The sequence below is a fragment of the Ursus maritimus genome, unplaced genomic scaffold (assembly GCF_017311325.1).
Source record: "Ursus maritimus isolate PB19 unplaced genomic scaffold, ASM1731132v1 scaffold_4, whole genome shotgun sequence".
NCBI classification, from domain to species: domain Eukaryota; kingdom Metazoa; phylum Chordata; class Mammalia; order Carnivora; family Ursidae; genus Ursus; species Ursus maritimus.
Genome location: NW_024426552.1, coordinates 93,736,472 through 93,754,160, shown reverse-complemented (window position 1 = coordinate 93,754,160; position 17,689 = coordinate 93,736,472). Strand labels below are relative to the sequence as shown.

Genomic DNA, 17,689 nt, shown 5'->3' with positions numbered 1-17,689 from the left:
CACTTATTGACAAATATTTGGGCTGTTTTAAATAGTCCACTTTGCTGACAATGTTACGGTGGGTATTCTTATACAGATATTTTTTCTGCACATGTCAGTATTTAGGATAGCACATCAAATTGGAATTGTTCCTTCAAAAAGGACACATTTGATACATTTTACGTTTGATACATTCTAGAAAATTGCCTACCAAAAAAAAGCTTTGACAATTCACAGTCTCGACAATAGTACCCATTTCCCAGATTCTTCGCCAACAATATAGATTAGTAATCTTTTTAATCTTTGCCAAGATGATGAATGAAAAAGGTCTTTTTTTATTAAAGTTTCGAATCAAATTCCTAATAAGTTTGAGGGTCTTTTCACATGGTCAGCGGCATTTTTCCTTGAATGCATAAAATATGATAAAATATGTAAACATAGTCTATGTAGAATAGAACTTGATGTGATATGTGTATGTGCATTTATGGGTAGAAATGAATAAAAATACACTGGAAAGATGCAACATGAGAGCAGGTAGCAGAACAATGATAAAGGGGACTTTGATGTGTGACTTGATTTTTTACAATGAGAATAGTATATTCCTTGTAACTTCGCTTTAATAACTAAAGGCACTGTTAAATAGGAATCATAAGGATGAGTGAAATTGTATTTCACTGGCTATAATCTCTTTTTCTCTCCCTTCTATTTCCAAGAAATAACCCTGCTTCTTTATTTATTGTATCCACTCCAGTTGTTTCTCTACCCCCTTGAAAAATTTTCCTAAGCTCGGTCTTAGGCACTCTGCTCTCTCCTCCAGATATCTCAGCTGCACCCATGGTCTCCACTCTCTCGAATCTGTGGATCTCATCTGACTTCTCTCTGCCTGCCTGAGCCTTCTACTTGGCTTTAAACAAATAACAGCCTCATACTTAGGACATCTGCAATGAGAGCAACAGAACATGCAAGAAGCTACAGTAAGTGTGAACAGAAGCCTGGTAAGGTGCTAATCTAGCCTGGCTGGTGAGAGAAGACGTTCTTGAGAGAATAGTATTGAAATATGAAGTAGGAGTTTGCTGGGAAATTGTGGGGTGGGGGCAGGAATATTCCATGCCGAGCCCAGGACTTGATAAGTCCTAAAACAGAAATACTGTTAAATCATTCAAATAACTAAAATATGACCGTCATGACGGAACAATAAATCCAGACTAAACACTTGTGGGGAGGTGGGACCGGATTGGATGAGAAGGTAAGAGTTCCCCTGAAAGAACAGATGTTACGTATTCTTTACAGTACTAGGGAAGAATGTAGAAAAATAAGTTTTAGACGAGAGTGAAGGAAAATATTTTCCGGTATCTCTAGGGCCAAGAATCAATTTGGCTTCCAGGCTCTAAGGTCTAGCAGGTGTACAGAGAGAGAAACCCCTAGACCGTATAAATGTGGTCAGAAATGAGGAAGTGGAACAGATTAGTAGGATACCATGAAAAAGGTCCAAACAAAACAGCATTGTCCAATAGGACTTTCCGCAGTGATGAAAACGTTCTATAATCTTAACAGTCCAATATGATAGCTACTAACCACATGTGGCTACTGAGTACTTTAAATGTGGCTGGTGCCTGTGAGCAACTGAATCTTTTATTTTATTAAATTCTTATTTTATTTCACTTTAATTTAAATAACCACATGTGGATGTCTTATTTGGTGAAGGTCCAACTCTTGATTTTGGCTCAGGTCATGATCTCAGGGTCCTGAGATTGAACCCTGCATTAGCCTCTGCACTTAGTGTGGAGTCTGCTTGAGATTCTTGCCCCCTCTTCTCCTCCCCCTGCTCTCTCTCTCAAATAAAGAAAGAAATAAAATCTTTTTAATAAATAAACAAATAACCACCTGTGGCTCATGGTCACCATATTGGACAATGCAGGTCTGATCTCAGAAGTGTTGATTAGGGAAGAATGCATGCACACATGGATGGTGGAAGAGTAGAGGAAAAGAGTGTCCTTGGTAGTCCTCAGCAGAGAACTCTGGTGCCCAGAGAGTCCAGATTTAATAAAGGTCATATCCATGAAATGGTGGGAAGACACGATGAGGCAGGAAAAGACCCTGAGGGACTTGTGGAGGTGTGAAGCCAGAGCCTTGGGGGAAAGTTGGAAATCACGAAGGGGGATAATCCAGAGGCTTCTTATTTCTAGCAGTGGAGCTGGTGGGGTCTTCTGTCATCACTGAGTGTGCTATACCTGGCAACAAATGACAAATGTGCAGCCAAAATGGCACAAATTACAGTTCTTTAGTTGTCTGTTTTCTTCATGTTTCTTTTTTTTAAGTCTCAGGAAATTTGAAAAAGTAGGCCATGCCCTTGGTCTACAGGTCTGGCAAAGTTGACACACTACAAATGAATAGCCAACAGACATTCTGCTGTCTTTCCCTCACCCTTGTCACAAGTGTTTTGGTTGCTTTCTCTGCTCCCGACCCGGCCAAGCTCAAGGTTAAAGTATTTGTTCACCTAAAGCACTCTTCATCACCCTCTCTGATCCAGATCAATTTTTATAAGCACCTGCTCCAAAAAGCACACAGAGAAAATTGGAAAGGGCACGAGGCTGTTAGAACTTGTCACAAAATTCAGCACAGAGTCAGTAGTGCTCAAGAAGAGCAGTTTTTCATATGTGTTGACACACAACCTCCTCACTTGTGTTTTGGTGGTGACATTGTTTGCTAACCTCAACCATGAATGCTAGCAAGTCCGACAAAACCGCCTAAGAATCTCTGTCATCCCCAATTGTGCAAGCTGCAGTGGTATCGGGTTTGCTTCGTGCTATCACCTGAATGCCTGGGGGGGGACTTTGCTGATTTTCTGCTGTCATCAAAAATGGGGTTTTTGATCCCACTAAGAGAGCTGGGGTGAGACATGCTCTGACCGGCTGCCTTTGTTTAACGGGCATGAACGGACTGAGCAGGTACTATATAAGACGTACAGATGGAGCTTGTTTACCTTCTCATAAGCCTCCACTGAGATGCCCTTAGAAAGGAAAAGGTAATAAAAAAAGCAATAGATTATTCTTATCTTTTCCTTTCTTTCTTCCACCTTTTCTCTGCATTGATTTTATTGTAGGAGCTGTTGATTATTTGCTGATTGCACAGTAATTCCAAGTTACCAGGGCAGAGTGCCTGTGTGCTGTCAACTTCACATGCTCGTTTTGTTAACGAAGTCCTTATCCTACTGGATTCCCGTTCCTTAAAGCAACTTTCCAAAGAGAGGTTGCCTTGCAGCCAGTGGGAGCCGTGCCATACAATGGGCTGGAACATTGACAGTCTGTCCCTGGGCCCTGGCTCTGCCCCATGGGGTAATTCAATAAAGTATTTTTGAGCTTCATTCTCCTTGTGTGTAAATGGAAAATAAAAATGTCTACCCCGCCTACATTCCAGGCTGGTGAGAGGATCAAATAACAGGATACCTACAGAAGTGCTTTGTAAAATCTTAATCATACTTGAAAGATAATAAATTTTTATTCATCATTTTTGCCTCCACTGATTTCTAGAGAGAGTTTTAGTTCAGCTACAATGAAGGTACTGAGGCGGTTGAACCGAAAAAGCAAAGATAAAAGAACAGGAGTCATATAATGAAAATACCAGATAATTAATTGTTCCAGAAAAATCTACGTTAAGGATAGTGGTATCAATTGAACACTGCATTTAAACTGCCTGGCAGTTAAGGCAAAACACAAAACATTGTTAGGCACATGATTCTCCTTCATCTATGAAATGAGGCACGTTGGTTTATTAGGTGAGATAGAACTTGCCCTACCATTAAATGTTAGGATCATGGATGAGACTGTGTTCTGGGCAGACACCCATGTACACTTTCGGTTGTCCCTGCAGTCGGAATGTGAGCTGGGCTCACAAAACCCTTCCCCACGTGCTCCTTCATGCTCTCCCTCCTGCTACTAGCTTGATGCTTGGCAATCATGGAAGGTGGGAGAGGGAAAGAGCCTGGACACCTGAATCCTTACTTGGAGCTGCCCGCCAATTAGAAATATCTACTTTCTACTTTATAGGAGCAAGAAATAAACCTCTATCATGTATGAGCTATTATATTTTTTTACACAGTTTCCACACCCTATAAAAATATAGATTTTCTAATTTGGGACTTTATTGGATAACAGAGTTTTTAACTATCAGTTTTACCTAAAAAAAATATTAAATGATCTTCATGGACTGTCTCATATTTTATCAGAGGCAAGCAAAATCTAATGGTTCTGAGGAAAGGGAATTAAACAAAAATAGGAGATTTTATTTGTGTTGGGATGGTAACACCTGGAATAGAAAAGAAAGAAATAAGAGACAAGAATATTTCTGGAACACCTGTCTGTTTGGGGACCTTACTAGTGAAGATACAATGAGCATTGAGAAGGCTCAGAGAAGACTGGAGCCTTAATGAACTGGGAGAAATCCTGACAGTTCAGAAAGAAGGACAAATAAATAAGAGAAAGGTAGGAAAGAACTAAATCTGACTTTTTGTATTCCCTTGGAGTCTGCCTGGCAGGGTCTGCCTGGCAGGGTCTCAGCTTTGTCCTGTGGGAGCAAGGAAGCATCATTCATGGGCTCTGCTGTACAATCTGTCTATAGGCAGGTTCTTGGGAATTTCATAAGTACAATCAAGCATGAGGATATCATAAATTCTGTGGATTTAGTCATTTTATTACATCTCGAGCACAATTTTCAGAACTACAGATTTGCCTCCTGAACTTCTCTAGGCTTTTCAGACTAAGTTAGCATAAGTGTATCGTGTAGATTCTATTTACTCACAAGATAGTTTGTTCTGAGATCCTCCCTGAACTTCTCTGGGGACTTCCTGCTGGGATTTTTGCTCTGCCTTTATCAATGTTTTGGCCCTTCCTACTTTGAGCATAAATAGCTCCCCTTTTGCATGTGGTTTAAATATCATTTCTAGCTATTTAAGCTAAAGATTTAGTAGGGCTTGGGCAAATGGCAGCGTGAAGTAGATGGTAGGGCTAGCCCCTGGCTCTGGGCCCAACCTTAGCCAGAACAGATATTTCAGGAGATGATATACAGACACAGTTGCTGTTGGAAGTAGGTCAGGACCCAACCCAGTGAGTCCAACAGTGTAGACAAACTACAGTCCCAAGCCAAATAGATAGCAAGGCACCCAGGACCAAAGAACAGAAAGCCCTGGCATGCAGAGATCAACAATGGAGAATTCAAGGAAAGAAATGCTCAGAAACCTACATAGCCAGATTCTCAGAAGAAACTCAATATATGACAGGTCCCAATGGGGATTTTCCAAAACTCCATTTCCTTTGGGCAGAATTTCCACCTATAGGCATTCCTATAACATCATCAAACCATAGCCATCTTTCTTTAAATAATAGCTAGCTTTTGAAGTATTTAAGAAAATGTAAAATATGGTTGACATCAAAATAATATGAATGTCCAGAGACCATGTTATTTCTCTAAGCATTACAAGTGCAACAGGAAAGTTTGAGTAACAACCATTTTACAATTCTATGAATAATACAAGTTTCAGTGCCCTCAAGTTGATATAAGGCTTTTTGGATACCATCACTTGAAAGAAAATGAAATCCACAAATTACTTTTCTAGTACTTCTACCCAGGTAATTTCTTCATTCCAAAGATAAGGATTAATTTAAAACAAAATAAAGTAAGATGTAAAAAAATGAAGAAAAAAAAAAAAAGATAAAGATGGGGCGCCTGGGTGGCTCAATTGGTTAAGCGACTGCCTTCAGCTCAGGTCATGATCCTGAAGTCCCAGGATAGAGTCCCACATCAGGCTCCCTGCTCAGCAGGGAGTCTGCTTCTGTCTCTGACTCTCCCCCCTCTCATACCCCTCTCTCTCTCTCATTCTCTCTCGCTCTCTCAAATAAATAAATAAACTCTTAAAAAAAAGATAAAGATGAGGATCAAGACATCAATCAAAAGCTTTCGAATGCTAATAAAATAGGAAGTAGGAGAAAGAAAAATGAACCCTTTGTACTCTTCTAAATGAATTTGTCTTTGCAACTCATTGCTTCCACTTCCTAGCACAGCTAAAAGGAATGCAGAAGCATAGTTGTGTTATTCAAAGTTTAATTTCCTTTAGGAAATGTATGAGTTAGAATCAAGAGAATGTTAGAGGCCATGTGGTTCAACCTCTACTCACTGAATATATAATACCTACGTTAACTGAGCACTTATTCTGTGTCAAGCATTCTTCTGAGTATTTTCCAGATACTATTGTATTGAATCTTCATCACAACCTTATTATCCCCACATTAGAAATAAAGGAAACTGAGGCGTAAAGAGCCTGACGGATTTGCACATAGACACATTGTAAAGGCAAAACTGGGATTTAAATCCAAGAAATCTGATTCCTAGAGCTTAAACGGTGATTCCAAGTCATTTATACCATCCTACGATAAATGTAAGCATTCCTTGCTTTATTCCCAAATGTTGCTACTAAGATTTATATGGTATGTGCATTTCATTTGGAAACATATGTGACACATTCAGTACACAATTCAAAGACCCAACTTCCCATTTTTCAATTAAGGATATGGACTTTATATATGACAACTCTTTGGCCCCAAATAAGCAATCTGGGTACCAAAAACAAGGTAAGACATAAAGTGATCTATTGCCAGAATCTGGGCATTTCCAAGAGCATGTCTTTAGTGATTGGAGTACAAATCACTGCCTTTGGAGTCCGTGTTGCAGGACAGCGACTGAGGGCGATTTTTCCTTTTACAGAAATCTACACCTGTGGCCTGTGGGCCTAACACTCATGACAGATGGACTGAACTCCACTGAAACCATCTCGTGTATCATTCTTCTCTAGGTCTCCACGCTGGGCTTGGAAATCATATTGTCTCAAGGGCCTAACTTTTAGTCCTGGCCAAACATTTGCCATTGGGTTATTCTATTCTGTGTCTGTTGAGCCTGTTAAAAATGGACAGACGTCATTTTCTCTGGAAAGTATGTCTGCAAAGCTCAATTCCTTTTTTAAAAACTGTCATTAGATTTTTCTAGGTTCATGCAAGCTCCGAATTGCAATCTATTCTCCCTCTGTAATACCTGCTTTTCCAACTGGTAATTTCAAAATAAGTGATCCAGTCTTTGAAACATTTAAAGTAAAAAACAAAAACGAAAAACAGAACAAAACAAAAAACCCACAAAACCCAAAAACAAAAAATAAAAAACCAACAACTCTTGCGATTGATTACCCCATTTCACTGGGTTCACTCCAGGCTGATCAGTGGTTTGAAGAGAACACCCACCCTAACTTCTGTAGCAGTTTCACTCTCTAACATATCGACTTTATAATGTCGACTCTCCTAACAGGCCCTAGAATTCAGATTCTTTGTGTTCTTAGCAGAACAAACCGCCACATTTCTGTTCATTCCAGAATCAAAGCTGTCATAGTCTGCTGTCACGTGGCTCTGAATGTCCTCAAGCTGTCAAAATGTTTGCTATGTCTATCAAAATATGCCAAATTCATTTGGGGCGTTGGACATGAGCAGCACTGAAATTTTGCGGACAAATGGGGTTGGATGAATAGCAGAAATATGACAATTAAAATGAGAAAAGCATAGGGCAGAGCATGTCTTTGCTACTAAATAGGTTAGATTATATTATAAAGAAATGATTGATATACGTGAGATGTTAATTTATTATTACAGGTAGAATCTAACTTATTATGCAAAACAGGACATTGGCAGACTTTTTCAGTAGTTAGCAACTTTTGGGGGGGAGAGATAAAGATTAAAATTTATGCCAATTACAGATGGATATAATTGTTCATTTCATCATGCTTTATTAATTTCGAGGTGGTATTCCAAAATGTTGTATGTCTGTTTCAAATTAATGTGGATATTCCCAAGCACCCTCAGAGGATCTTCTGAAGTCCTGAGACCATATTTTAGCAAACATAATGAAGTAGAAAGCATGGCGGCTCATGTCCACCTAAATTCTGCTGCACCAAAGAGCACTTCTTCCTATCCGCGTGAGAAACTAAAAATCATTCTGATGTATGCTGTTTACTGTGCATAGCTGCAGAATTCCAAATTAATTAAGATAGAGAGAAGTTATTCATTTATAGGTAAAATTCCTAAGGCCTGTTTTATATATAGAATTAAAAGGAGAACTTTAAATTTCGTGTTGATTGGCATTGCCCCAGTATTTACCCAAAAAAGTGGGAGACTGGTCCTTCGCCCAGGATCTTGGGACAGCGAATTGCCAAAATTAGCTTTGAAAAGGAGCTGTGTCACTTGGAGTGAGGCAGGGGAGACTGTTTGCAAACTGCCTATTTGCATCCCCAGAGTTCTCCTTGAGTGCCCCATGCAAGGACAGTTGTACTGGGAGTCACCTTAGAGATCCCGCGTTCCCCACGCACAACCATAACTTCCGGGTTTCCAGCACTGTGGTAATCTCTAAGGAAAATTTCGTCCAAGAATTCATCCTTCCTTAATGGCAATGATATTCAACAGCAGCAACTGCAAACTAAATCATATTATTTGGCCCAAAGAACTGAGGGATAAAGTTACTCTGGTATTAAATGCAAGTCCAACCGATTCAATTCCCTGTTTGAACCATTGAATCTATCAACAATTTTAAGAGAAAAACCTGTTTCACCCCAGTCTTCATGAACAATTCAAACTCTCCAGTAAAGAAGATTAAGGCTTACCTCAAAGGCACTCTGTATTTTGAGAAAGTCGCCCACACTGAGTTGATTTTCAAGCAGGGCTGAGCAGGGGTCTTGGTCTGTGGCAGCTCCTGCTCTCCCGGGGCTCTCTGACCCAGGCTGGGGCGCCTCGTTCAACTCAAGTGCATTCTGGTAACTCATAATGGCTTCACCTCTTTTCAGCTGCATTCAACTACTTGGACGCTTTTTTTCCCTTCAACAGGTGCCTTTGAAAAGAAACCCAGTTTAGCAACAGAATTTCAAAATGAAAGCACATTACAAGGCAGACAATGAGGAGGCAAAATGTTTGAGCCTAGAGGTAAGGAATAAAAGCCCTCGACCCCCACCCTTCTTTAATTCCACAGTTTACTTTCAAAATCTACAGTCGAATCCTTTTAAAACACCCTCCTTACATTGTGTTTAATCTGGCTTGATTAAAAATGCATGAAGCTTCCCCCATGTTTATACCAACTGATGGCAGAACACAGCTTCTAAATCTCATTTTAAATGCATTAGAAAAGCAACTTCTCAAAATCTCTTTGGCTAACCTTGTTTCTATTAACATGTTGGGGTTTTAAACTCCATTTTCTTGTATGACGCAGCTGTAAGGGCTTCTGTCCCAGTAAAGGGCTTGCCTCTGAAGGCCACCTTCCCAGCAATGTGCAATTCTTTGTTTTCATCTGTTCCTGCTGCCTTTGTATGTTTCCTGGCAACCAAAGTCAAGCCAACTAAAACTTTTCCTTCACCAGCACCAACCCCCACCCCCCAACTAATTACTGACCTGAAGGTCTGAATATGTGACGTGAATGTTGGGTTTTTTTAAAAGGACCATTCACCTCACTTATTTTAATTAAACTTCATTGCTATATTATTTAAAGGCAAGTTTTATAAATATATTTTTTATGAAGCATGTTATATATTATGAAATAAGGGAATTAGCCAAAAAAAAAAAAAAGAGAGAGAGAGAGAGAGAGAATGACATTCTGGAATTGTATGTTTTCCACATAGGAAACATTTCATTCTTCATTAATAAGAATCTGTTCCTTTCTGCTCTTTGTCTTAGTTTCTATGTATCTAAAATGGGGACGTTGTTCAATTCATTGAATATAAGGGGGAAAACCACATCATAACGTGATAAACTTTTAATAAAACCATGCACAGTACCATCACTGATTCACCTAATATTAATGAAAGGGAAGAAAAAAAGAGAGAAAAGTTAACTCGGTGGGTTTTTTTTGTTTTTTGGGGGTTTTTGAGTATTTACCATGTGCTAGGCACTACACTAAGCATTTTGCATTCTTTTTCTTATTAAGCTTTACAGTAACCCTCAAAAGCAGACAAGATCACTGTCCCCACTTTATAGACGAAGAGGCAAAGAGAACGCCCGAAGCCACAGAGCTCATAAGGCCTGACATACGGCAGCGTGGCTCCCAAGCTTCACAGACTGCTCTCGGGATGCGTGCTCTCTGCACCTTAGGGTCATCTTTGTAAAACGAAAAAGGTGTCCCCCCGTATTTTCTAAGGTCTCTTCCAGCTCTATCATTCTATGGGCTCGTGTTCACAAGACCCTTGGTGATGCACAGTACATTCCCTACAACGCAGAGAAGGAAGCTAATGAGGTGACGGAACACACGTGAGGTTCAGTGGCGTGGAGTCCGGAGCCGATGACCAAGAAAGAACTCTTGAGGTGTCTTTCGTGCAACATTGGTGGTTTATTAAAGCACAGGGACAGGACCCGTGAGCAGAAAGAGTTGCTGCCCCGGGTTGTGAGGAGTGGCTGATTATATACTATGGGGTTGGGGGAAGTAAGGAAAAGGGAGGTTGAGAAATACTTTCATATGTTAAAGAAGACTCCTAAAATACCAGAGGCCTTGCCATTGTCAAGTTAAGGTTGCTTTTCCCTCTAGTAAGGCATTAACATGAAGATAGTTGGGAACTTCCTGGAGCCTGCAGATTACAAGGACACTTAATTGTATCTACATTCCCTTCCAGAAGCTAGGTTATTGGTAGAAATCCTTCTGTTCTTGTAAACTGCTAAGACATTTGTAAACTGAGGGAGACTTAAGTCTTGCAGGATTGTGGTGTCTATAGGTTAACTATTTCTTTGTCCTTTAGGGCAGCCAGGGGTGCCTGAGGAATGTCACATACAGCCCATGGGGGGGGGGGTTGCAGGGCATCCGTTTCTGCTTTGTCTTCAGCTTGCCTTCTGTTCCCTCATCATTTCCCTCCTGAACTATTTTGACCCTTAAATCTTTAAGGTTGTTGAAGGTGGAAGGTCTTATCTTCTGTAACATCTTCCTGCTGGATAGGGGCGTAGAGATGTCCCTACCCATGGGTCAGTATTGTTCAGTTGGGAATGTATAGCAGAGTTATGGAAGGGGAAGCAGCTGAATCCAACACGGACAACATCTTGAGTAGAAGGGATTATCTGTTAGCTGGAAGTTATGGCAGTGAAGGAGTCTTGGCACTAGGAAGGGAGACCCTGGAAATGACAAAATAAGGTTAACATTTAAGGAGAGAGAGAGAGATCTGAATAAAAGATCTTTGATAGTTGACCTTTGATAATTTTCCTTCAGTCCAGGAGTTTAAAACAATCACTAAAGGAAAGAGATCATTTAAAGCACCAGTTCGAGCATTGATTTGTCAGGTAGAAACCCAGATATGTTTCGTGGTAATCTGGACTGTATACACAGTATTCTGTTTTTATGCTAGCGCAAGTTTCACCTTATGTAGCAGTTAAAAACATCTAATATCATCCTGTTTCTTAAAGCAGCTTTACATATTTGTATTACCCTAGCATTTAATAGAGAAATGCTATTTTGAGTGTCATTTAGGGCTTTGACCATGTACGTAAGAGTTTCCATGTGCCAAACAATATTCTCCAGTCTCAAAAAGGTAACAAAGATAGATGCTAGGTGGTCATACCAATGAGACACAGAACATGTCCACTATGGTTTTATTTATTTTTTATTTTTATTTTTTTATTTTTTTTTTAAGATTTTATTTATTTATTCGACAGAGAGAGAGACAGCCAGCGAGAGAGGGAACACAAGCAGGGGGAGTGGGAGAGGAAGAAGCAGGCTCATAGCGGAGGAGCCCGATGTGGGGCTCGATCCCAGAATGCCGGGATCGTGCCCTGAGCCGAAGGCAGACGCTCAACCACTGTGCCACCCAGGCGCCCCCTCTATGGTTTTAAATTTGAAACGCTGGTGATGGTTTTAATAATGTATCCATGCATCCAGGCAAAACCCAGAGTACAGCGGACTATCCAGTCCAGGGGAAGCCATGGCCCCAGGTTAAAGCTGCATAGCCATCGGGTCCCAGCCAGGAGCCAGTCATATAACACTGGGCCTCCTTGAACTGCAGTCATGCTTTCAAGGGATACTTGGTTTTGGAGGGCCATATGTGCAATGATTTCAGGCCCCTATTTGATTGGGGAGTTATGGCTTGATAATAATCTCCTTTTCTTCCAAATTGCACCGTGAGCATGGAGGACCAGGAAAATATATTTGAAGTCAATATAAATGTTTTTAAGGCTTTTGCCAATTGCAAAGAACAGGTGGGTGCTATTAATTCTGTTTTGGGGGGCAGACAGGGCTTTCACCTCAACAGTCTTGAGTTAGACTTGACTGTAACATACCCAGTTTTTCTTATCCCTCTTTTCCATGAAACTGTTACCATTGGTGAACCAATTGTCCTCTGTATTTTCAATAGGGACACCTTAAATCTGGTCAACTAGAATAGACAAGATCAATAACCTCTGAACGGTTATGCTCTATAGAAGTACAATGGTCAGGTCCAGGCTTAAGGGTAGCTGGATTTAAACTCTGACAGGTTTTAAGCATTATTTCAGGTGCACCTGTAAGCATAGTCTGGTATTTAATAAGTCGGCATCCCATCATCCATTGGTGGCTTTTGGTCTTGGACCTGACATGAAGTCACTACAGTAAGGGACTGTCCCAGAGTGAGTTTGAGGCTCCTTTTACCAGGAGGGCTGTTGTATGCTCGGCTAAAGCCTCTCCTTATAATTGTACATCCATAGCAGTGGCTTCCAGGATAAATATAACTATGTGGGATGAAAGCATTAAGAAGCCTTCTTTGTTTGAGGTCTAGCCTTAATATCTTAACAAGGAATCACTGGTGAGTGGGGAGAAGGCTTGTCAAGAGATAAAGTCATCCCCAAGTCATCAACCAGTCCAGTCACAAGGAAAGTGGGGTCATCCATTATCTCCACAAGCCCATAGTTAACCCTATGGAGTGGGGTATGCTCTGGCTTTTAAGGAATGATTTCATCTTCCCAGCCACAGAGAATTGATCAAGGTGATAGCTTTGCTGGGGAATCAATCTTATTTCCCAGTTGTTCAAATAATTAATTATATGCCCATGGGGTCCTGTTGTTAGCCCCGTAGAATAGAAAGCATGAAGATTATCTATACATGAGCTATTGTGTAGAAATAGAAAAAGGCTATTTCTCTTAAGTTTACCTCAAGTTGTCTAGCTGAAGCAAACATTTAAGGATAATCAGATCTAGAATTTAACATCCACAAAGGTGGGTTATTTAAACATAATTTTTCTCTCTAAATAACCCTCATTTTGAGATAGCCAAATCAGGACTAATTTGTTTACAAAACAAGTCCAATTTTAACAAACTTGGCATAATTATTTACATAAGCTCAGCAAGAATAGTGACTGATCACATAAATCTTTTAGAATCTGCTTTGCTGGAACTTTTATAAGGAATCTCCAGGTTGAACTTCTAGTAGCCTTTCCAGGCCAGAAGCCAAGCCAAGTACTTGCCATCAGACATGCCTGTGATACCTGTAGTTTTGGGCAGATTCCTCTCCACGAGGTCTCCAAAGTAGCCTGAGGTTCCTGCACCTGCCAGGAAGTGACATTCTTTACTCACCTGGTGAGGCTGCTGGGAACTCTGTAAGCCAGGTATCAGGCCATTTCCAGGGGCTTTATGGCTCCAGGTTTCATAAAGTCAACCTTAGTTCCTGAAAGCTGTTTGGTCATATCTGAGTCTATGCATGTCTCTCAAATATGACATTCCAGTCAAAGCCTTGGTAAAATAACCAGTGTTTCCAATGGTGTCCTGTTACAAGGAGAACAATACTTATTGAACTTATGCAAATGATTATGATTGCCATGGTAGAAAGAATACTTACTGAGACCTTTTTAATCTCGGAGGGTTCAGGTAGAGAGAAATGTTAAATGCTTTAATTTGCATTATTATTATTTCTGTATATCACTGATGTCTTAAGAGAAAGTTTCCTCAATCTGGAAGAGCAAACATTAGAGAACCAGGAATGTTTTAAACAAGAGTCACAACACTATAATCTTTTAGTTAATTTGGTCCCATGTTACTAATTCTTGTTTTGTTTGAATGCAGCTTTAGTTAGTTCTGGAAATTCTTACCCATTTCAGTTTTAGGATTCTATGAAGATATTGAAAACTTGTATCTGTCCTAAAGTCCTTTACATGAATTTCCTTGAAGATGAAACTCATTTTGCAAGACAATAAGAACAATTATAAATAACAAAAATGCAGAATGGACATGGTTTGAGGTCTGATGAGATGAGAGTTTACAATATAGCTGGCAAGGAAGTCAGGTTACTTCTGTGACACATAACACTTCCATAGCCAGAATAGAGTGATGATGACCTTTATTAAAACTTTAGGAATTGTAGATTATCTCTACAATAATTACACTATTTACCCAAATGTAACCTAGGGCTTATCATTTGTTTAACAGTGCTTCCAGAGTAACCTAGCATACCAAAGAAAAAGGCCTAAGGAGTTAAAGAGACTTCATTTACAATTTAAATCTTGGTAAAGTTTGTTAAAACCTTAAAATTATAGCACATGCCTGAATAGGATTACGGATCACTACAAAACGATTTTTATTTAACGAAGGTGACAATAAGAGATTTGAAAGGCAAATATGTAGGGTTCTACAGTCGTTAGCAAAACTTAGCTCCTTTAATACTGAGAAGTTTTAACTAAGTGATTGCAAAGACCTGTTAATGACAAAACATAGAAACTTTGTTTTCTGGACAAAGAAAAACTGTTTACATTTTCTTGTCCAGAGCAGATGAACAATTCAAGAAACCTTTGTCTTTCTAAACAGAGAGAAAGCAGACTTATGTATCATACCACTGTACTTTAAAAATCCATTCATTTCAATCTTAATCCATCTTGACCACACATAAAATTCCATTCCAAAGTTATCCCGTCATCAACCTTCTACAACTATCTTTTGCATTCAGGTTTTATCTATCTTTCCAAACAGCCATCTTATTTGGGCCAATATTACCTTCAACAAAAAATGCATTCCTTATTCTCCTTACCCTTCTTACATATCTCCTACTTTTCTACATACAGAGTTGTTTCCCTTATTTCCATCAGCCTTCATTACATTTAGTAGCATTTTCTTAGAAACCTTAGTCTCCAGTGAAAACTAAGTAGTAGCCAACTGTGAACTGTTACACCAAAACATTTAGATGGCAAATTTATGAATCAACTAAGCACAAAACATGTTAACCAACAGATTTAAATATCCTTAGTTTCTTTGCAATAAGTAGTCAAAAGCACAAACCTACATCCAGTACTCAATGCTTTAGCACTGTTTCCTATTTTAAAAGGACCTAGATATCCAACGAATTCAATCCCATTTACCATCCAAGCAATAAAGATTCAGGTTACTGAAGACTTTGAAAGCAAGTTTAACAATTACCCATGAAAACTTTGAGACAATTAACCATCATTTTAGCCATATTTTTACTAACAACTCACAACAGAGGTAACACAAGTTTGGCCTTTAGTAAACCTTGATAGAATAAAAGTTTCACATTTAGTGCTGATAACTTAAAGACATGTCTATCTTAATTAAACCAACAAGCTTAACTTAAATACTGAATTACGTTCCACCTAGATCCTCCCCATTGTCAATCTTTACCTGAGACACTGGTGGGGAAACCTGGAGTGCAAGGTGTTAAGTCCAGGGGGTGCTCTTCCTCACTCCTTGATGGTGAGGGAAGGAGGAGCCATGGTGCCTGAGGCACCGAGGATGGTACAGAAGCCAGTTTTGTAGGCTGCACCCCAGGTGGTGCAGAAAGAAGGAGGAGGGGGAGACAGAGGAGACAAAGTGCTGCCAGAAGGCAGAGAAAGCGTTCCCGGTTTTAGAACTCAGCTTCAGCTACAACAGGAGCAGACGCCATGTTTTCCCGCCAACAAGGGGGAATAGGCAGTCCATGTCGGGCCAGAGAAGACAGGGAATTTCCCTGAAACAAAGGGAGTTTCGGCAGCTGCTTTGGAATATTCCTTGAAGTCCCTGTCCCGGGGTAGACTAACCACAGTTGGCTCCAGTTATAGCCATTAACCGAGGAAATGAGTGAGGGAGAAGCCCCCACATCTGTTAGAAGGAACAGTGAGAAAGGAGAGAGTCAAGAGTCCCCTTTGCGTGGGATGGCCTGTGTTTCCTCCAGCAACCTGGGTTTACACGGAGGAAGCCTATTTAGATAATTATCATCCAATATGTCAGGAGAGAGTTTACTAGTTGACCCACTCGGGCAAACACATTCTTCAAGAGGCCCTTAGGTCGGGGTCCTGGTGTAGAGCAATGAAGGCCTAGGTACGAGCAATGAAGGTACCCTAGGTCCATTTGCTCTGTTCCTTACCAAAGAGATCTAACTGATAGATCCCATTGAGGCCATGCAGTGTTACAGGAGCTCAGTACTTTCCTAAATTTTGCAATCCGAATTGTTTCCAATGGGTTAGAAGGCACCCCAAGGGAGAGTCCTTGGGAACCGAAGAAGCAGCCTATTGAGGCCACGCTCAGAAAAGTAAAGAAAGTCCATTACCAAATCCCCCCCGACTCCTGGGTGGCATCCCACGCAGGGTATGTCAGAGGTTCCTGTGTGTCAAAAGTGACTGGAGGCATCCCTCAAACAAGACATCACTATTGATCACAATCCTGCCTTCCCGTGAAGGCATTCCTGCCGTAAAAGGCCCATAGGAAGGATGCTGGTGTTCCTCCCCTACCCCATCACATCCTAGGCTGCCGATGGGTGCCTGGTGAATGGACTGAAATACTATGCCTTGAAGGTTGTGACATGAAGGTCACACCTTATTTTGCCTTGCCTTGAAAATATTTGACCTTGCCTTGAAGAACCAGCTGTTTTTAACCCATGGAGAAAACTAGAAAAGTTTAACAAGGGGGAATTACCAAATTTTGTAGCCTAAGTAATTAGTAAAGGACATTGACGGAAAACAGTAAAGACAGAAATCCATCATGGTCTAAGCGACATTCCAACATATGTGGTCCTTACAGCCAGCTTCCCTAGGAAACGGTCCCCGGTTGGGTTGTAATTCCATCGGGTACTGGTTTCGGCCAGCTCCGAGTGGAGGTCCCGCGGCCAGAAGTGACTAGACCAGGGATGTGGAGGGGATCACATTAGATCCATCAGGAGGAAACCTCACACGGGGGTCTTAAGATTGGCAGCCATGCTAGTCACTTAGGTGGCTGCCCCGTGCCCAAGACAGATGACTTTGTATAAGGACAGCAGTAAAGACAGGGCATCAAGTTTCTGGGTCTTACTACCATCCCGGCCAGGGTACTAACTTCCAGCCAAAAGGCAGGCCTTTTCCTCCCCATAGAATAGCCATGGGCTAGAGGATTGTGGTCTGAGCAGTTGGCATGAAAGTGTTGCAATAAGACCGTACTCCTTGAAGAGCCCCAGAAAGGAGAGTAAAGGAGGAGAAGGGGAAAGTACTCACCAATTTTGCACCGAAGCTCAGAGTCTGGATGTAAAGACAAAAGCCCCACGTTGGGCGCCAAATATTGAGGACACGGAATACACATGAAGTTCAGTGGGGTGGAGTCCAGAGCCAGTGACCAAGAAAGAACTCTTGAGGTGTCTTTCGTGCAAAATTGGTGGTTTATTAAAGCACGGGGACAGGACCCGTGGGCAGAAAGAGCTGCTGCCCTGGGTTGTGAGGGGTGGCTGATTATATACTATGGGG

The 17,689-nt window shown here is 40.8% G+C and overlaps 1 protein-coding gene across 2 annotated transcripts in view; it reads right to left on the bottom strand.

The window, feature by feature from the left end:
* The window catches only part of WDR49 (WD repeat domain 49), a 125,091-nt gene extending 116,108 nt beyond the window's left edge, over positions 1 to 8,983 (bottom strand). For both annotated transcript variants that reach the window (XM_040621645.1, XM_040621644.1), the window contains exon 1: positions 8,669 to 8,983. In XM_040621645.1, the coding sequence (XP_040477579.1) occupies positions 8,669 to 8,854 (186 nt within the window). In that variant the 5' untranslated portion in view covers positions 8,855 to 8,983. The remainder of the gene's footprint in view (positions 1 to 8,668) is intronic.
* Positions 8,984 to 17,689: the final 8,706 nt, after the last annotated feature.